Raw genomic sequence first — 22,948 nt, 5'->3', positions numbered from 1 at the left:
GAACCAAGAACGAATTTTTACGGTTTAAATCTTTGTTTTTGAATCATAACCGAAACTATAGTGTAAGAGGCTTGATCGTGGGTGTAACTTGCTTGGTATTGTGATATGTTGTTTGTAGGCTCTGTGTTTAGTGGTAGATAAGGCGGAAAGACGAGTTTGTAGCTTGTAGTGGCGGAAAACGAAAGGTATATTCGGTTATGTTCGGTTTTGGAGTTTTTGGACAGATTGTTGATCGTTTAGAGTTGGGTCATGAAATTTTACAGGGATGTTCTATATATAAAAATATGAGTTCTGTGAAATTTTGGTAATTTTTGGACAAAGGATGAATATTTGGTGAATTTAATGCTCGGTTTTGGCCAAAAATGGTGAAAAATAGTTAAATATCATGAAAACTTCTGGAAAATTGCAGATAAGCTTTTTATATCATGTATATGTCACACACAAAATTTGAGGTCCGTTGGAGAAGTCTAAGTAGGCTTTTCGGTTAAACGAGTTCTAGGGTTTTCTAGCTCGGTTTTAGTGAAAATGGCATGTAAAGAGAGATTTTGGTTCTGGAAAAATTACAGGGGACTATGTGGATGGCAGGGGACATCTAGAAAAATTTGGGATTTTTCTAAGATCGTTTGGTATTTACGACATATTTAGTGTTTAAATGGTGTTTAAAAATAGATAAATAAATTTTAAATATAGAAATTAATTCTGGAAATATTTTTATAAAATTCCCCACTGTCAAAAAGTGATTTGTGCAAAATTTCAAGATCCGAGATTAAACGGATAATTATTTGTGATAATTATCAAACTTTTAAAGTTAAAACGCGTAAACCGGTGAAGTTCGCTTAAGCGAGCTGACTGGTGTATAAAAACCCTAAAAATGAACTATTTTCATATAATTGAGTTAAACAAGTAAAAATGAATCATCCGAAAATAATTCGGATGATTTGGGTATTTTTAACCGATTTAACAGTTTCCGGTAAGCCAAATACGGAAACGGGTCCCGCGGCCAATCGGGGCGTCTAAACCGAGCTCTAATTTCACATCTTTAATTAAATTATCACTCAACCACTACTCTCGGGTCGTGTGTGACCAAACTCATTTTTGAAACGTAAAAACGGATAACCGTGCTAGGCACGCAAAACGAGAAAAACGACTAATAGTAGTTGTGACCATGGAACTCTAAACGATATCACAATCTGAGTCCGGAGAAGTGTTTCTGGGTTAACCTTGCCCCCAGAACGGGTACAGTGCTGGGTTAACAGTGTCCCCAGATGTACCGGTTAACTTGGTTAAAGTTATATTAATAATGAGTGTATAGTAACGATCGTAGGGTTCATATTACAGATTGGACATGTTAACTGATAATGAATGTTGTTACCTGCTTGCATGTGCTAAGGTGAGTTTCACGAACCCCTTTTTCTGAATTGTTTTTAAATATTTTCTCGGGGCGGAAAGCATGTTACTAATAAAATGTTTAAGTACAAACTGAACGCATGGATTTGCGTGTATTTATAAATATTTGATTATACGAGAATCGTACGGAATGGGTACAGTACTGGGTTAACAGTGTCCCCAGATGTCCCTAGAAGTGTTTCTGGGTTAACAGTGTCCCCGGAATGAGTACTGTACTGGGTTAACAGTGTCCCCAGACAGAGGTTTCGCTTGTGGGCTCAGCATAATTACATCGTGTTTCTGGGTTAACATTGCCCCCGGAAAGGGTACACTACTGGGTTAACAGTGTCCCCAGATAATATTATATTATGATATTGATTTATCAAGGTTTACTCAAATTGTGAAACTCACCAACTATTCGTAGTTGACCCGTTTTCTCACATGCTTTTCAGGTACAACTAAGATAAAGTGATTGCTTACGTGCTAAGTGCTTGATGTGTGTAAGATTTGCGTGCGGGATGTTAGGATACATTTTAACAAATAGAGTTATGTATCGTATTGTATGATGTGTGTATCACCTAGACGGTAATGAAACACGAGATAATGTAATTTTGAAGTGTATTAATGCATTTATAAACAATGTGGTTGATATCAGAGGTGTCTGTTGCATCCCGTTTATGTTTCCGCTGCGGTTGCGGGGTGTTACAGAAGCCTTATGGGAAGATGCAGTCATTAGAAACACTAGAATGGATATGGGAACGCGTCCCCGCGGATTTCATAACTAAGCTACCATGTATAGCTAGAAACCATGCTACTATCTGGGTGATTGTGGACCGTTTGAAGAAAGGTGCTCATTTTATATCAGTACGATAGGCTATCTCATCGGAAATGTTAGTTAAGGAGTTTATTAGCAAAATTTTGACAAGGCATAGAGTGTCATTGTCAATTATGTCATACATAGATGGTCGGTTTACGTCGAGGTTTTGGAAAGAAGGAATTTGATTACTATGAAGGCAGATACTGATGAAAGTGAAACCCTTAAGCATAAGTCAAATGAATATGAGCCCATGGTATGTGATAGTTGTGAAAGAACATGATACTTTGCCTACACGGACAAGAACAAGTGTTACGAAGGTGAAACCAGCAGTAATGCAGTAAGAGGATGCAAGAAACCAAGGGCAAAAGATGGAGAGACGTGCAAGAAAAGCATGGATATGGTTTAAACTTATGTTTATTTGAATTGAGTCTTAACATAAATTATTAGTGTTGTCATATGAGCATGAAAGGGAAGTAATCTAGATCGATAAAGACAAAATGGTATTATAAATGTCCATATGAATGTCAAAGCATGCCTAGAAAGGAAGTCGGATAATATAAATAGTTATGATATATCAGGCAACCTGGTATGCAGCTTGGCTAGTCTAGAAAAAGGAAGATGTATCATCATGGACTTCATGATCAAGCTACCTTGGACAGCTATAACTCATGAACCCTACATGTTGATGCAGAGCTGAGGATGAAAGAAGGTTTAAATGGTGACTTAAGAAGTTTTCCGACAAGTTATTCAATGGATGTGCTCAAGGATTGCAAGGAGTGTTCTATCTCAAGGAATAGACAAATGGATCTTAAGAAATAATCCTTAAGGAGAAACTGGAAAGAACAAGAAAGAAGAGCATGCTTGTGGAAATGATGTACACTTGCAAAGTCTTTCAAAGTCTGAATAAGGAAACATATCATCGAGGACTTCATGGACAAGCTACCTAAGACAGCTAAAACTAATGAACATCACTCGATGATTGTGAGACAAAGAATAAACTGGTAATTTAGGAAGCTAAGCTAGTTTAAGAAAGAATGTGAATACATGAAGTATTCCTTTTACATGGACTAAGCAGGTTTCAAGGATGAAACCTCTTATAAGGAGGGTACTTGTAACATCCCGAAATTTCTAAGAATAATATTTAATATATTATTTAATTTTGATGGAGAAGTTTACTTGAGTTAGTAGAGAGATAATAAAATAATAAAGATGGAATGATAAGTAGGCTAATTAGATGTAATTAATTATGGACCAAAAAGGAAAGATGGGCCTAAGGTCCATGGGCTTAAGGGAGTATAAATACCCCATAAAACCCTAATCCTTTCCATTTTCATACATCTCTACACCTTAGCCTACACCATCAAAAACACACACTTCTCCAATTCCCGTTTTTGAGAAAATCACCCACAAAGACACAAAGATTCCCGGAGATCTAGCCGTCGGATCAGTCTCAAATTTTAACTGAGTGTTCATGGTAAATAAATTAAGATTTCCACAATTAGATCTTCGATCAGAGGTCGGGAAGTCCGGTTTTTATCAGCAAAACCATAGCATCTCAAAAGTGACGATTCCGGCGACTGTAATGGCGTTTTCCGGCGAAGGTGAGCTGATGGATTTGTAGATCGGGAAAAGACGGTTCCGTGGCCGCTTGAATCACTCAAATCGGAGTTCGTTTGATATGGTTTTGAGCCTCTCGAGTGATTTCAGACAAAAACCTTAAATGTACGTTTTTGTTAAAAAGGCTTACTTTTCATGAACGTATTTACATGAAAATTGGTAGGATGATAGATCGGGTCATGATTATTGATAAAGTAATGAACTTGATAGTAAACGGGTTAGTTGATTCATTTCGGGTAAAACGAGTAGTGTCGATTTGTGAAAAGAACGGGTAAACGAAGTCGGTTTTGCATGAAACTTAGTAGGATAGTCAAACAGACCTTATTATGTGATAAAGTTGCAAACTTGATGTTTAAAATGAATTTAACAAACCCATTGGCATATACGGAACACTTAAGAAACCCTAGATCTAGCCTTAAATGTTTTAGCCATAAAGGTCCAAACTTTATGGCCACTCGGGCCAAGTTTTGGCCGAAAACGGTTAGAAAATGTTTATGGGTTATGAAATACCATAATAAGGATAAAATATATAAAGAGAATGGGACAAAAGATGAACAACGGGCCTAGGGGGTTTACGGGTTTGATGTGAACCATTGATTCGAATACAATCAAGTCCCAAAGTGCAGCTCGTTCGATTGCACGGTATGAACTCGAATACAAGGTGATATTCAATTACAATCTTGGGACTCGATTACAATATGGTAATCGAATACATCATATAGTCGATTACAATTGGATGGCTCGATTACAGGGTACAACTCGCACACATTGATGTAATCGGTTACTTGGGGCCAGATCGAATACATGTATGGATCGATTACAATGTGGTGACTCGAATACAATGATATCACTCGCTTACATTCAATATACTCGAATACAACTCAACAATCAATTACAATGGTCTGTTCGCACACAATGAAGCTGTTTGATTACACACCTAACTCGAATACAAAAGGCTGCTCGCATACAATGATCTTAATCGATTACCCATGGTCATTCGAATACAAGTATACATTTTGAATACATGCAGAACTCGATTACACTAGACCTACTCGATCACAATATATAATTCGACTACAATACAGACTCGATTACATAAGCCTTGTTCGATTACAATTAGCCATTCGAATACAATGGTTGGGTCGATTACAATTAACCATTCGAATACAATGGTTGGGTCGATTACAATTAACCATTCGAATACTTTATGCTTAATCGAATACAAGCTTATCCGAATACAATGACCCGCTTAATGGTATGCAAGGTTGTGTCTAATCGAACAGAAAGAAGGAAAGATTAACCTATGACTTAGTAAATGAATACAAAGGAATAAAGGAAAGAAAGAAAAGAACTTAGTGAATTTGAATGCAAGTATTTGAATGCAATGGGGTTTATGGGTAAATATATTTTAAGTAAAATGTAATCTCAAAACAAGACCCTTAGATTAGCCCAGACTTAGCCATTTTGCCTGAGATATGAATAATATAATTAGGACAAGTATTGATACGTTTAATTAATGTACAGTCAGCCGAGCTCAGTTAAGTAAAGGATTAACGATAAACGGAGAACGTAACAGAATCCAGGTGAGTTTCTAACCCCATTCCATGTTATGTTTTCGGGGCTGTGTGCATACTCGATGTGATTTGTTAATACACTTATCCTAAGTGATAAGTATATACCATATGTGATATATGTGAAAGGTAAGAATGATTGTTTGTCGGTACGTGAACGATCTTCGGATATTGCACGTACTGTCAAGTTATAATTATATATATGAATGCTATGTATAATGTATGAATGATATGTATGTATGTTATGAATGAATGTAAGAGATGGCTAGGTACATAAGAAAGGGACTAAGCCCTAATAATACTCAAGGTAGAAAGGGACCGGACCCTAATAATATCCGAGGCAGAAATGGGACCGATCCCTTATAAATCTCGAGGCAGAAAGGGACTGAGCCCTAATAATACTCAAGGTAGAAAGGGACCGGACCCTAATAATATCTGAGGCAGAATAGAATAATGTAAAGTAGAGTTTAAAATAAAGTATGAAGGTAAGTATGTATTGTATGAAGAATGTATGGAAGTATGTAGTTATGAATGAGTTGCACGTTGTATGATTAACTAGAACTCACTCAGCGTAGCTGACTTTTAGTATGCACACATGTGAGTAGAATGAGATAGTTGGCTTGAGCGGGAGACACGCGGCAGAAGAATAAGAGACTGGCATCTGAAGACTCAAGACGTTTTATAACTTATGGTTTTGATTTAAAAGACAATATGTTTGATGAGACAAAGTTATGGATTAATGTGTAATGTTTTATGAATGTTTTAATATTCCGCGAAAGTTTTAATAAACTCTTATATGTAGAACTGTATTTATGAGTAAATCCAGCGTCCAATGTAGGGCACCGGGATCGAGGCCTTACATTTGTTGACAGAATTCATTTGAAAAATTAGTGGGGCTACTACTGTACACACTAAAAAAAGAGCCGAGGTGTTGAATTCATTTGTTTGTTAATGACATAGATGGGCTGAGGTATTTGTTAATATGGTGAGCTTGCAATATGAAGAAGTCATGAGGGCTCATTTGACAAGAGATAAAAGACCGAATATTAATATATATATCACATATAAAGAGAGAGACGACTGATTGGAATGAGAACAGCAACAGCATAACAACATTATTATTGCTATATTATTGTTATATTCTTTGGGTGGATAGTGGCCGCAAAGTTGCAGAACTAACACATTATTATAATAAGTCAAAAGAAGAATATAAAGGTGATTATTATTATTATTATTTCGTGGAAAGGGAGACAGGAGACATTCTTCTGTCAGTCAAAAGAAGTCAACATTATTATCTTCTGTCAGTCAAAAGAAGTCAACATTATTATTCTCAGTGGAGTCTAAAGCTACAAAAGGCAGAGAAGTCGATAATTTGGAGTTTTTTTAGCAGATCGTTCAACGCAAGTGAAAAGAGAGCAAACACGAATCCTATTCGGTTTGATTTTATTATTTTTATTATGAAATCTGTTATTGAATTTATATATTTTATTGTTTTGAACATGATTGTTGGCTAAACTCTTTTAGTTATCTAGGCTTGTGATGATGTTTTGTCGATTGTTTTGCACTTGTCGGTTTTCAGGTTTTGTTCATGGGATTTTGATTAATCAAAAGTCTTGAGTAGATTTATTGGATGTGTCTCATGCATATTTACGTTTTACTTGTGCTTGAATGAATGTTTCACATGTTACTTGGTTGAATGTTTTTCAATTATAGGTGCATGTTAGGGTTGTTTAATGCGTGTTTGCAACTTGTTTATGGATTATTGAGCTCCTTCACTATAGAAACTGAATTATGGCATATTATTAGAAGTTTATATTTCTACCTACTTAGATATCCGACGAGTGACAAGTAGTCAGGTTTGTCTTCGTTGTTAGGGTTTTAGGTGAAATTATCTGACAGGAGGTTTGCCGATTTTTGCCTTAATTTCACTGTTTACCCGTATCCTATAGACTGTTCATAGACCACCCCGTGTATTTAGGTGTATTGAGATAGTGAATCTGACGGGTTTGCTATTTTTTTAGGGTAATTAGTCATAGATGGTGAACTGACAAGTGAACCAATTGGCCGATGTTTTTACATGATCTCTAGGAGTTCCTCTTAGGTGACACCTTAAGAGTGATTACGGATCCATTGCGTTTCCTAGAGCTTCATATCTTTAGATTCCCGGTTCCCATAGCATTTTCCCGTAACCGATAAAAGTCTGAGTCATTACAATTCGGATTCCTTGCCTAGGTAACCCTTTCTCATATTTGAATTTGTTAAAGTCTTATTCGGTAATTTAATTTTCTAGTTTACATCAATTTAATTAAGTAATTAGTTTAATTAATTTTTAGTTTTAAAAATAAAATAAATAAAAATCCAAAACTATATATTTTCTTAATTATTACTTTAAATTAACTTTTAGAAATAGTCTCGTTAATTTAATAAGTTTCTCTAGGGTTGTAAGTCCCTGTTACTGGTGCCTCACTTTTGACTTTGGATTTACTCGTAAATACAGTTATAAATATCATATTTGATTAAAAATTTCGCGGAATAATGTAAAAGTCAACCATTCATTACAAACACCAATTTGTCTTTTAAAAACTTAAAATAAAACATAGTATTTCAAAAATCATGACAAATCTTCGGATGCCAGCCTCTTCGGATCCTGCCATGTGTCTTCCTCAAACCAGCTGTCTCATTCGATTAACCTGCGTGCATACTAAAAGTCATCTACGCTGAGTGAGTTCTAGTTAATCAGACGGCATACAATACACACACATATCATACATACATACATATCCGAAGATACATATCCATGCTTAACCAGTTACCTTTCCAACATACATTCATGCATACATACTATTACCTACCTCAGCCTACCGAGAGTATGTTCATAGTCAGCCGTCTATATCTATACTCAAGGTCGTGAACACGTAAAAGGTCCGCAGTCCTTACCTATGTTCACCATTTATAGTACGTGCAAGGTCCGCAATCTTTCCCTATACCATACTACAATAACAACACGTACAAGGTCTGCAGTCCTTCCCTATGTTGCAACCTAGTTCATAGCACGTACGAGGTCCGCAGTCCTCACCTATGCTACCATAATACAATTACAGCATGTATAAGGTCTGCAGTCCTTTCCTATGTTGGATCCTATCTGAAGTACGTATAAGGCCCACAGTCCTTAACTACGTTCTCATCTATCATCTATGACACGTATAAGGCCCCGCAATCCTTGACTACGCCATCACATGCCAAGTATATGTCCAACGGAAGTTAGAGTATTTGCTATCGTAACTTACTACGTCAGACGTAGAACTCATTTACCGTTCATGTACCTGCATACGGCTTCCTTTGCATATACAACAATTACATCGTAGCATAATAACACTTTAGGCGTTCTTCACATCATTAATTTAACAATCATACTTCTTGTTGTTACGTACAATATCCGAATATCGTTCACGTACACACAAGCATTCATTCATAACGTTCATACATCATCAATACATTACATATAAAATTCATATCTTAATTTATAACCTGACAGTGCGCGCAATACTCGAAGATTGTTCGTGTACCGACAAGCAATCATTCATATATATCCATCATATTATATATAGCATACACTTACCACTTAAGGTAAGTGTATTAACTAATCACATCGAGTATGCACACAGCCCCGAAAACATAACAAGGAATGGGGCTAGAAACTCACCTGAATGTGGTTACATTCACCGTTAATAGTTATTCCCTTCTTTAGGTGTGCTCGACTAACTGTATAACAATTACACGTATCAATTAACTAACACTACCCATATCGCGTTTCTAGTATAATTATAACACTCAATGAATGGGGGTCCGGAGCAGCGCCCCTGGCAGCGGGGTCTAGGGGCGGCAGCCCCTAGCAGGGTCCAAGGGTCAGATCCCCTGGCTGGGGTCGAGCCCATTAACACATTTTCCATTAGAATTTTAAATTATTATTTTATTCTCTAACTCATTTGTTATAGCGAATTGCCTCTGATTCGTTATGTAATCTTACTTAGTTCGTTATCCTGATTCGTCATCTTATCATCTGATTCGTCATTCCGATACGTTATCTGAACATGACTTGATTCGTTATCTTAATCGTAACGAATTGGCGAGTAACGAATCACCTGATTCGTTATCTGGTTCGTTATCTTAGCATATACTAATTCGTCATCTGAACACAACCTAATTCCTAATCTGAACATAACGAATGGGTGAATAACGAATCATTTGATTCGTTATCTGAACAAAACGAATGGGTGAACAACAAATCACTGAACATAACGAATGGGAATAAGCATCAGTCTTATCCAGATCTTTGACTCAAGGGGTCAAAGTCAAAATCGTCAAGAATAGCATACAGTCAACTCGTACCATATCTGCAATAAATCTTCGATTCTTATCGAAACAACATGATTTAGGTATCAATTAACTCGTGATGTGCTAAAAGTAGTCTAATTATTATTAACTAAAAATAAGCTAATCTAGACACTAAATAATAATTCTAGACTCTTAACATAAACTAAAACTACTAATCGGCAAGTGAACCGGTCGACTCTAGTACAGTTAAGTAAGTCCGGATATCGAACCCACGAGACTCTTTAAATTACGTAAATTAACTAGACTAGACTCAACTACAGACATGACTATTTATTAATAATGTTTTAAGGGGGGTTTTTAAACTAAATAATATTAAACTATAAGTAAAAGCTAATTAATTAAATAATAATAAAGTCTAATGATTACTTAAACCTAATTAATTAAAATATAATAAACTAATAAAAACTTAGATTAACTCAGATGATGAAAATAACTACCTAGGCTAGAATCCCCAATGTTACGGCAATCAATCAAATGGGAAACTTAGGTTATGGAACTGGGATCGTAAAATAGACCCTTGACAGAAAACCCGAACAGGACCCTTGACCTTCAAGAAGACACCTATGGATTTCTAACAAGTTTTAAGACTCACCAGTTTTACGAATTAAACTTCCTTACGGTTATTTAATAATTTATGTCTAAGTATCTTTATGACGAAATCCTACCTTACAGCGCGGAAATCAAAGATAGTTAAGAAGACTTAATTGACTTAATAGACTAAGCTGACAATCAAACCTAGACGGACTCCTTACGAAGAACTAAATCTAGCAATCCTGACCAACAAAAATCTTTCAATAACCTATCACCTTACAGCTTTCTAGGTTAGCAGCTCACTTTTATCTATTTAATTAGTTTTATTGTTTCTATGATCTTAATGCACATCAGTCATAAACTAGTCAAGAACACACAGTAAATGACCTAACAAAACCCTATCCTATGAAACAATCACAAAGGGTAATGTGAAACAATAAATCCAAGTAAATAAAACCAAACAATCATACGCATCAATTAATTCAAACTCAACAGTTTACTTAAAACATAAAATCCATAACAGAAAGAAATCCCTATTAAAATCAAACCAAAGGTTCATCACGACCTAGGTAGTTTATGAAGTTTAGCCTAGAATCATATAGTCTAAGAAACTAAAATAATTAAGTGCAACAACCAAGCTCATGATTAAAATATTAAATTCAAACCGAATAGTGATGATGCTTGGTTGAGTAGATGTTGAACCCGAACGATCTCGACTCTTTACCGGATGCTCTCCACTTGAACCAAAAGCTTTCCCCTCTAATTTATATTGATCGAATTCTCCATAAAACCAACAGGGGCGACTCTTGTTTCTCGTGCTTAAGGTTCTGCGCAAAAAACCCCCCACGCCTCTATTAATATGTAATTTGTAGTTGGCTAAAAGTCCATAACTCACGTGGGCTTTCTTACTTCAATAGTGGGCCCTTCTATTTTACTAGGCCACAAAACAATAACAAATGGTAACAAAAATATAGAAACAATCATGACTTTATGGCATGGGACAACTTCAACTCCACTATGTTAATAATTTCCCACTTTATTTGCAATTTGAGATTCTTTGATCCTACGTCACATATTAAACCAAGATCAGTTACTTCACATTTACATTAAAGTAATGCATTAAAATATGTAATTGTACATCAGATCATGGTTAAGAATATATATTTTTCTTTGTATATAGTTAACATAAAAGAAAAGCAATGTATAGAATTTTTTAAATCTTTAATCATCCGTCTCAAGTTTAATAGAAGTATCCAATTTTAGCTAATTATCTCTTTAAACCTTAAAAACTCACATATGAATCAATTAAAAATAATATTCAATAAAAGTATGGCTCAAAAGTACTCAAAGTGTAAGAAATATTTAAATAATAATATGTATATTTTGGACCATATCAAATATCCCCGCACTTACTCTTTTTTCGTCCCTGAAAAAGTCTTATGCAGTTGGATCAGAATCAGAAAATTACAGTCTAACAAACATATAGGTTAATTTTTAAAGCTTAGAAAAACGCAAAAACCGCCATCACCGATATTGTTGTCCACTTAAACCCATGCTTTAATCTTTACCGGGACAAATAAGATTCGACAATAATAGTACTCAGTGGTTTACACAATTAAGACCCGCTTATTTTCAGCTTTTACCGGACCAAACCACCCCAACTTGACTTAAACCTCAAAATTAGCATAATTAAAACTTTTGTTGCTCTAATTTTCTTTCATGAATAGTTAAGACGATCAAGGGTATTGTTTATCCACCTAAGCTTAAGCATCAAAGTCTACTAAGCAGCCATTAGATACGATTAAGGTTCAATTAATTAATAGCTAGTGTTCCCCACAACATGACATACCCCCGTTATCAAGCAACACCCCGAACCCATCACCATAGGTGAGTATGGAAAATTTCATCTGTAGGGCTTACATGTAGCGTGTCCCTTGTGGTCCGTTTCTTAATGGTAATGAGACGCAAGCAAGGGGACCCTACATGGCTAACAGCTTGGATGATCAAGTCTTTAGTGAATTTGTACTCTTGTGATCATGTTTATAGACTTATAAGGGTTTTCTCTTTTTGGCTTTATTTAAATATTCACAACCCCACTTAGGAATTGTGAATACCCAAATGAATAGATTGCATACAGACCCACGGTCTCCGGACCCGAAGCATCCCATCAATACTAGATTTAAGGTTATAAAACCATACGCCAATGAGATGTAAAACACTAAACTAGCAGTTTAAGATTTATATCACAGGCTACACGGCATACTCTAACGTTAAACCTACCCAAGCATCATAAGATAACGTATTCAGATTTTTAAAATTTATGACATTTCCACTTTTTCATACCAATAATTGAGGCTTGAGTATGGCCCGACCTTTCATTACTTATTTTCCACGGACAAAACGCTTTACCCACAAAAGATTTCCGTTTTTACCATTTTATAAAATTTTCCCTTTCATTTTCAAGGTTGAGTCTACCAACACATCCCAAGTTAAGTGTGTTTTCTTTATATATCTCATATTATTAGTAGTTTGAAAAACCAATTTCCCGATAAATATCATCATCTCCCACTTTAACGCAAAAAAAATAAATTCAATGGACATTTTAAAAACATTTTTCAATTTTTTTTTAAAAAGTTTTTTATTTTTTTCAATTTTTTTATTTACGACTCAAATATCCTATCCCCACACTTAAATTTTGCATTGTCCTCAATGCAAGGATAAGGACGACTTAAAATAAAAATAAATTTAAAATAAAGTCGGACTACAAAAAACTAAAAATCTAAAAAATAAAAACAAAAGCAAAATAAAAAGTTAATAAGCTAGATAATGGAAAAGACTTAGATGGTAATATATGCATGAAACATGATGCCAAGGTCTTCTTTCCATGAATGCCCTCTAACTACGAACGTGCTTAGCAAACAGTAACTCATTTTCTCACACACGAACGTAAGCGGCAAAAATCCAGCAATATCTAATAATATATCTTATCAAGCTGATAGATATTATGCAATTAAAGTGTTTCATAAATAGATATATAAAATATAATAACATCATGAATAATTAGAAGCAAATAATAAATATAAAGTATACGGCTCAACTGCTCCATCCCCACACTTGTCTTTTTCATTAAATTCTTCATTGGGGATCATCTCTCTAGTTCACTCAATCTTTCTTTTGCCTAGCAAAACTCAAAAATACAAAAAACAAAGAAAACTACAAAAAAATTACGTTAGTGACTCGATTAATTATACAAACTCCGGGGAATCTCCCCACACTTGAACTTAATCAGGAGGTTTCTCCTTAATCTTGACCTTGTCCAACCGTTTAGTTCCACCCGGAATTTATCAAATAGTAATATATCAATGATGGAATCGCAAAACATTAAATTAGAATTAAAAATCAGTAACGGGTCAGACCACCTATATTTAAACTTACATGGAAAGAGCCGAATGCGTTGTAAGTATCGAGAAGACTGGTCGTGCTTGACTTTTAATGGCTTTTTCACTCCCGTAGACCATCTCCTAAAATATATGCAAGTTTGGTTTTCAGGTTATTTCTCATCCTCGGCCTTATCCTGTGGTTTTAATTCCCGATAAGAATTCAAAACACAGTCCACGGGCCGGCAATGGTGTTCTTCCTCTAACACCACATCATCATCTACAACGTCCTCTACAAGTAGGGCGTCGAAAAACGCAATATCCCCATCAACATCCAATGTACCCCCCTCGTCATACTCTGACAATCCATCCAACTCCAGATCAAGAAATTCATCTTCCTCACTCAATTCATTCACAACCTCTTCCTCAACGCCAAACATCAACTCAAGCGAATCCCCCAAATCCACGTCATCCTCTATCTATTCTTCCTTCACTAACGACCTCTGATAAGCAGCCCACTCTTCTTCGTTTATCTCATCATCAGAGTCACTTCAAAAATCAATAATAGCATGTGAAACCGGAGGTGGGACTTCAACATCCATTTTTGTCTCCGTTACTGGAGTGATATCCTCATCTGACTGCTCAACATATTCCAAGGATCTCAACCTCTCCATTTCATCTTCTTCATCCAGTCTCCAAAAATTTCTTCTACTTGACGTTGGAGATCTGTAATAATATCCTGGTGATTTTTTAGGATGGTATCATGCTCAACGAATATCTTTTGGGTATCTGTAGCCATGTATTGGACCAACATCTTTTCTATCCTACCCATAGCAGCTACATCCTCGTCAGAAAGGCTTTTAGAAAATTGATCATAACACTGCTCCTGGTTTTGCTGAGGTTGCTGATACGAATTATCAAAATAATACGGAAAAGGTCCCTGTGAAAAATTTTGCACCGACTGCACAGAAGGGTTAGTACGATTATATGGACATGCACGAGTCATATGAAAACCAGCGCATCTGTAACAAATAAAGCGAGAACCCTTGTATGGACAATCATAGTGTAAATGAGGATCACCACATGTATCACAATTAAGGTTACTGTAGTATGGACATTTAATGATAAAGTGAGGTCCATTACAAATTTCACACATAATTACAGGAATCTAAATAAGCAAAAGACAAGGACAATTAGACACCTACGACTCACAATAAAAAAATAAAAATAAACACGTAAAAAGCTAATTAACTAAAACACTAAAAACTCAAAAGCAAAAACACAATAGCATGTATATAGCAAGTAAGTCCAATCAAAACTAATAACGCAATCGCCAAGAGTTCCCCGGCAACGGTGCCAAAAACTTGATGTGCTAAAAGTAGTCTAATTATTATTAACTAAAAATATGATAATCTAGACACTAAGTAATAATTCTAGACTCTTAACTTAACTAAAACTAATAACCGGCAAGTGAACCGGTCGACTCTAGTACAGCTAAGTAAGTCCGGATATTGAACCCACGAGACTCTTTAAATTACGTAAATTAACTAGACTAGACTCAACTACAGACACGACTATTTATTAATAATGTTTTAAGGGAGGTTTTAAACTAAATAATATTAAACTATAAATAAAAGCTAATTAATTAAATAATAATAAAGTCTAATGATTACTTAGACCTAATTAACTAAAATATAATAAACTATTAAAAACTTATATTAACTCAGATGATGAAAATAACTACCTAGGCTAGAATCCCCAATGTTACGGCAATCAATCAAATGGGAAACTTAAGTTATGGAACTGGGATCGTAAAATAGACCCTTGACAGAAAACCCGAACAGGACCATTGACCTTCAAGAAGACACATATGGATTTCTAACAAGTTTTAAGACTCACCAGTTTTACGAATTAAACTTCCTTACGGTTATTTAATAATTTATGTCTAAGTATCTTTATGACGAAATCCTACCTTACAGCGCGGAAATCAAAGATAGTTAAGAAGACTTAATTGACTTAATAGACTAAGCTGACAATCAAACCTAGACGGACTCCTTACGAAGAACTAAATCTAGCAATCCTGACCAACAAAAATCTTTCAATAACCTATCACCTTACAGCTTTCTAGGTTAGCAGCTCACTTTTATCTATTTAATTAGTTTTATTGTTTCTATGATCTTAATGCACATCAGTCATAAACTAGTCAAGAACACACAGTAAATGACCTAACAAAACCCTATCCTATGAAACAATCACAAAGGGTAATGTGAAACAATAAATCCAAGTAAATAAAACCAAACAATCATACGCATCAATTAATTCAAACTCAATAGTTTACTTAAAACATAAAATCCATAACAGAAAGAAATCCCTATTAAAATCAAACCAAAGGTTCATCACGACCTAGGTAGTTTATGAAGTTTAGCCTAGCATCATATAGTCTAAGAAACTAAAATAATTAAGTGCAACAGCCAAGCTCATGATTAAAATATTAAATTCAAACCGAATAGTGATGATGCTTGGTTGAGTAGATGTTGAACCCGAACGATCTCGACTCTTTACCGGATGCTCTCCACTTGAACCAAAAGCTTGTCATTCTAATTTATATTGATCTAATTCTCCATAAAACCCAACAGGGGCGACTCTTGTTTCTCGTGCTTAAGGTTCTGCCCAACCCCCCCCCCCCCCCCCCCCCCCCAATTCTATTAATATGTAATTTGTAGTTGGCTAAAAGTCCATAACTCACGTGGGCTTTCTTACTTCAATAGTGGGCCCTTCTATTTTACTAGGCCACAAAACAATAACAAATGGTAACAAAAATGTAGAAACGATCATGACTTTATGGCATGGGACAACTTCAACTCCACTCTGTTAATAATTTCCCACTTTATTTGCAATTTGAGATTCTTTGATCCTACGTGAGATATTAAATCAAGATCAGTTTTTTCACATTTACAATTAAAGTAATGCATTAAAATATGTAATTGTACATCAGATCATGGTTAAGAATATATATTTTTCTTTATATATAGTTAACATAAAAGAAAAGCAATGTATAGAATTTTTTTAAATCTTTAACCATCCGTCTCAAGTTTAATAGAAGTATCCAATTTTAGCTCATTATCTCTTTAAACCTTAAAAACTCACATATTAATCAATTAAAAATAATATTCAATAAAATTCTGGCTTAAAAGTACTCAAAGTGTAAGAAATATTTATATAATAATATGTATATTTTGGACCATATCAACTCGCAATACCAGCGCCAACAAGCCTTAACCATTCATTCATCCAAATATTCATGTTTAAAGGGTGCGATTTGTTCATCTATAGTCTGGTTACTTGTTGACAAGTTAATGGTTTTAAGCAAGAATCATCACGTTTGATTCGTTTTTACCATTTTCTTACAGATCTAAGATTACTAAACGAATCCGAACCTAAATGAACCAGATCCCACTATAAACGTACCTTAAACGAGTCGGTTTACGAACACGGCCTAGTCTTTCATGTAGATTTGGTTCGTTACAACGATCTAGCACCATCAAGCTCGGGTTTTCACCTTCGGATCTTGGTTCGAGATAAAGGATGGTGTTTGTGTGTGTTTTCCAAGGTGTAGGCTATGGTGTAGAGATGGATAAAAATGGAAAGGACTAGGGTTTAAGGGGTATTTATACTCCCTTAAGCCCATGGACCTAAGGCCCATCTTTCCTTTTTGGTCCATATTTAATTCTATCTAATTAGCTTATTCCACCTATCTTTAATCTTTTGTTATTTCTCTACTAACTCAAGTAAACTTTTCCATCATAAACAAATAATATATAAAATATTATTCTTAAAAATTTCGGGATGTTACAAGGGTTCGATATTCCCGGTCTTCCCATAGCTATTCTACACCTGATAGGTTCACTTGCCTCTTGCTAGTGGTTTGGTTTAGGGTATTCTAGGTTTTTATTACTCGTTGTGCTTGGTCATTATTTTCTAAAATTTTATATTCCATTTCGTGCACATCAAGTTTTTGGCGCCGTTGCTGGGGACACTTGGTAATAGCTGACTAGTTTCTATTTGCTTTTTGTTAAGTTATAGTTTTAAGTTAATTAATTAGTTTTATTTTATATTACTATTTAATTGCTCCAGACTGCTATTTGTGCCTTGATTGTAACGTGTGTGCTTTAGGGTTAAGCTTGGGTCATTAATCTTTTACTTGTTTTTCAGCGTATGCGACGTACACGTTCACTAGGACCACCAGAGCTCACAGCTTCTGACGAACCCGAGAGAGATTTTCGTGAGCGCCATAGGGAATTTCGAGATATTGCACATGCTCTACGCAATAGTAAGGTACACGTTTCTGATTCCATTTTAGATATGGGTGACGCTAATCCCCCTAGGCGTACGGTTCACTCGAGAGTCAACGAGGGAGTTATGGGGAGACGGTCTGCTATCACGTCCAGCGACGCCCGGTGCTAATAACTGGCAGATTCCGACCAACGTCATGAATTCGATTACAAATTCTGCCCCATCTCCCGGACTTGAAGACGAGGACACGCCTGACCATCCGAACAAATTCACTCGTATTTGTGACACTTTCAATATTGCCAACGTCACTCGTGCTTCTATCTACCTTCTTATTTTTCCATTTTCTCTGAAGGGTCACGCTTCATCATGGCTGGAAAACCTTCCTCCTGGGTCCATCACTACATGGGATAATCTTCAAGCTTAATTCCTTAAGAATTAGAAGACTAGTGTGAAATCCGTACGTAGTTTCCTCGGGTATGCGGGTTTTTATCATAGGTTCATTAGAGATTTTTCTAAGATCACCTAGCCCATGACTTTCCTTCTAGAGAAGGACGTCGCATACGACTTCGATGCTAATTGTATGAAGGCGTTTGAGTTTCTCAAGGGGCAGTTGGTTAACACCCCTATCTTAGTAGCACTCGAATTGAGCTTACCCTTCGAACTCATGTGTGACGCTAGTGATTTTGCAGTCGGGGCTGTTTTAGGTCAGCGGAAGGACAAGCACTTCCATCCTATCTATTACGTGAGTAAGACCCTCAATGATACTCAGGATAATTACACAACTACTGAGAAGGAGCTTCTAGCAGTGGTCTTCGCGTTCGACAAATTCCGTTCTTATTTGGTGTTGTCTAAAACCATCGTTTATACTGATCATGCGGCATTGCGATACCTGTTCGCCAAGAAAGATGCCAAGCCTCGCTTGATACGATTGATTCTCTTGCTTTCCGAGTTCGATATTGAGATTAGAGATAAAAAAGGAGCGGAGAATGTAGCTGCGGATCACTTATCACGTCTGGATGATCCGAAGAGAGAGGAGATTAGAGAGGATGCCATTAGAGATAAGTTTCCCCACGGGTTGTTGATGATGGTGAGAGTGACGTTTGACAGAGAGCCAGTTTTGTATGTGAGTGCTGAAGAGGAGGGTTTTCCATGGTTCTCCGACATTGCGAATTATCTGGCCGAAGGAGTAGTGGTCAAAGGCGCGTGTTATCAGCAGAGGAGGAAGTTTTTAGTAGACGCCAGCCACTACATATGGGACGCACCGTATTTGTTTCGTGCAGGCATCGATCGAGTGTTGAGGAGGTGTGTGAGTAGGGAAGAGGGTCATGAGACTCTTAGGCATTGTCATGAGGGTTTAACTAGAGGCCACCATAGTTCGTCTTCCACCGCCAGGAAAGTTCTAGATTCTGGATTTTATTGGCCATCGATTTTCAAAGACTCGCACGAGTTTGTCAGACAGTGTGACGCATGTCAGCGCACTGGTAACATCTCATCCCGTAATGAGATGCCCCAAAACCATATTCAGGTTTGTGAGGTTTTCGACATTTGGGGCATTGATTTCATGGGTTCGTTCCCTTCTTCTTGAGGAAACCAATACATTCTCGTGGCTATCGACTACGTTTCTAATTGGGTTGAGGCTCAAGCCTTGCCCACTAACGACGCCCGAGTTGTAGTGGGATTCTTGAAGAGGTTGTTCAGTCGGATTGGTACTCCCAAGGCCTTGATCAGTGAAAGGGGCACACATTTATGTAATGCCCAGATGGAGAAGGCGTTGGCACGGTATGGGGTCATCCATAGGTTGTCCACCGCCTATCATCCACAGACGAGCGGGTAAGTGGAGAACGCAAACCGAGTAGTGAAGCGAATTCTGAAGAAAACTGTCGGCAAGAACCGAAAAGACTGGTCCGACAAGTTGGATGATGCACTTTACGCTTTCTGCACAGCATTTAAAATTCCTATTAGGGCGACACCCTTTAGGATGGTTTACGGGAAAGAGTTTCATCTACCAGTTGAGTTAGAGCATAGAGCATATTGGGCGTTGAAATCCGTTAATCTTGACCTGACCCAAGCTGTGAAAAACCGGTGTTTCCAAATTCATGAGGTAGAGGAGTTGAGACATGAGGCGTACGCTAGATCATGGAGTTATAAGGAGCGTACGAAGACGTTGCACAATCGAAAGTTGAGGAAGGTGAAAGAGTTCAAGTGTGGGGATCGGGTGTTGGTTTATAACTCCCGTCTGAAGTTATTTCCAGGTAAGCTTAGATCGAGATAGGTTGGTCCGTATAAAGTGAATGCGGCATTCCCGCATGGTGCAGTTGAGTTAGTTGATCATGAGGGGAGAGCGTGGAAGGTGAACTGTCATAGGTTAAAGCATTATATCGGTGGGCCAGTTGTTGATTCGGTCGAGGAGATGTATTTCTCCTCGACATCCCTACTTTGACTGCTTGATAGGGATAGGCCTCGGGAACTACCCGAGTGTAGAGTTTTTATAATTTTATTTGTTTTCTATTATTTTAGTATTTTGAGTCAGTATTAAGTTTTTAGAGTCTGTTTGATGTCTGCTTTGGGTGCTTTGAGCTTTGTTTTGCAGGTTTGGATACTTTCGTTCGTACTCAATCTCCATTCGGATGGGGCGTTCTGAGCTTATTTGATTATAGAGGAGACCCAAAAGTTGCGGCCGCGAATGAAATGCTATACGGTCGCTTTATTGGAACATGACATACGAAGATCATTGCCATATTACGAGGGGAGTCTATTCCATTTTCTTTATGCGTTGTTTTATTTTATTCTACTTCTGCTTTATTTTTGTCTTTCTCATGTCTTCCATTGAGAACAATGTGAAATTTAAGTGTGGGGATTGGAAATTGACGTTTTTAGTTTTATAAAAAAAAAGAAAAAAAAAACAAAACAAAAATTCAAAAAAAATAGTTAAATAAAAAAAACAAATAAAAAATATTTATATAAAAAAATTGAAAATTTAAAAAAAATCTCCAAAAAATTATTTTGCGCGTAATGGAAAATGATATTATTGTTTAAGGTTGATCTTTTAAAACTATTATTATATATGAGATTAATTAACAGATAGCGCACTTAATTTGGGATGTGTCGGTAGGCCCAACTAGCTTTAATAGTGCTCTTTAGCAGATTTTATATATCTAATAATTTGAAAAAAACGGTGAAACCGAATTTCGATGCTTAGGTAGGATTACCATAATCTAAAAACTTTGAGAGGGTAAAACTTAGATGCACTCAAACCAGCACGCCACCACATGTCCATCTTTTTACGAGCTTAGAAAATAGTTATATATTTAGGGTGATATAAAAAAAGAAAAAAAGTATGTTTTAAAAGTGTATTCCAAGAATTGGTCCAAAAAGCAAATGAGGTGAGAGATTATGTGTTGTAAAATGCCAAATAAGCATTCTCAAAAATAGTCAAATAGGCCAAAGATGCACATACTAGATGGGGCTGAGAGTTTACGTATTACCAAGGGGATAGTGACTCTGAGGATACACTATTGGGGCTCGAGGTTCTTAGTCAAAAATATCAAATTAGGGATTTATAGGACAAATTCCAATAATATTTAGGAATTGCTCGTAAGGCCTTCACATGACCATTTATCAATCAAATTCCACCGAGTGCATCTACATAGTACCATCAACGAGTCCTTGGCTTATGGTGATTTATCGAACCAGTCTGCTTCGACTCTATTTCTTCTAGCTCTCTTTGTCTGAGACGGGGTAGGTGTAGCCGTAGCTTTTGAACTTTAAAAAGCTTAATGCAATTGGGGGCTAGATAGGCTGGTAGCTAGGTTTAGGTGGACAACAATATCGGCAATCGTGGTTTTTGCGTTTATCTATGCTTAAAGATAACCTATATGTTTTAAAGATCGATATTGAATTATGATTCCATTGCATTATATATTTTTCAAGGACGAAAATGGTTCAAGTATGGGGATATTTGATGTGTCTGAAACATACATAATATTATATAAATATTTCCTATACTTTCAAGTATTTTGAGCCAGGTTTTTATTGAATTTATTCTAGTTGGCGCAAAGTAATACTTAAATGGTCAAAACTCATAAGTATATATAATTACTCAATCAATTATAAAAGTAAAATTAAAGAGGAAGAAAGGAAATTTTGCTAGAGTTGTCACGTAAAATCAAATAAAAATTAAGTGGCAAATTAATTATTTTGATGATTAAGTACATGTGCTCTCAATTAATATTAAATGTAAACTCTTTTTGTTGACAGGATTCATTTGAAGAATTAGTGGGGCTACTACTTTACACACTAAAAAAAGAGCCGAGATCTTGAATTCATTTGTTTGTTAATGACATATTGGACTGTGGTATTTGTTAATATGGTGGGCTCGCAATATGAAGAAGTCATGAGGGCTCATCAGACAATAATTAAAATACTTAATATTAATATACATATAAAGAGAGAGACGACTGATTGGAACGAGGACAGCAGCAGCATCACAACATTATTATTTCTATAGTATTGTTATATTCTTTGGGTGGACAGCGGCCGCAAAGTTATAGAACTAACAAATTATTATTATAAGTCAAAAGAAGAATATAAAGGTGATTATTATTAGTTCGTGGAAAGGGAGACATGAGACATTCTTCTGACAGCCACAAGAAGTCAACATTATTATTCTTAGTGGAGTCTAAAGCTACAAAAAGCAGAGAAGTCGATAATTTCGAGTTTTTTTAGCAGATCGTTCATCGCAAGAGAAAAGAGAGCAAACACGAATCCTATTCGGTTTGATTTTATTATTTTTATTATGAACTCTATTATTGAATTTATATATTTTATTGTTTTGAACATGATTTTTGGCTAAACTCTTTTAGTTATCTAGCTTGTGATGATGTTTTGTTGATCATTTTGGACTTGTCTTTTTTTGGGTTTTGTTTATGATATTTTGATTAATTAAAAGTTTTGAATAGATT

The 22,948-nt window shown here is 36.0% G+C and overlaps 1 protein-coding gene across 1 annotated transcript; it reads left to right on the top strand.

The window, feature by feature from the left end:
• The first annotated feature begins 18,516 nt into the window (after positions 1-18,516).
• Positions 18,517-20,523, top strand: LOC143577352 (uncharacterized). The gene is made up of 4 exons (XM_077061203.1): positions 18,517-19,445; positions 19,950-20,239; positions 20,303-20,399; positions 20,505-20,523. Exons 1-4 carry the CDS (start codon positions 18,517-18,519, stop codon positions 20,521-20,523), a joined length of 1,335 nt encoding a protein of 444 aa, XP_076917318.1.
• The last annotated feature ends 2,425 nt before the right edge of the window (positions 20,524-22,948 follow it).

The sequence above is a fragment of the Bidens hawaiensis genome, unplaced genomic scaffold (assembly GCF_021521415.1).
Source record: "Bidens hawaiensis isolate Kalapana, Puna unplaced genomic scaffold, B.hawaiensis_p1.1 tig00028518_1, whole genome shotgun sequence".
NCBI classification, from domain to species: Eukaryota; Viridiplantae; Streptophyta; class Magnoliopsida; order Asterales; family Asteraceae; genus Bidens; species Bidens hawaiensis.
Note: the sequence above shows the minus strand (reverse complement) of the source record. Positions and strands in the feature narration are given on the sequence as shown.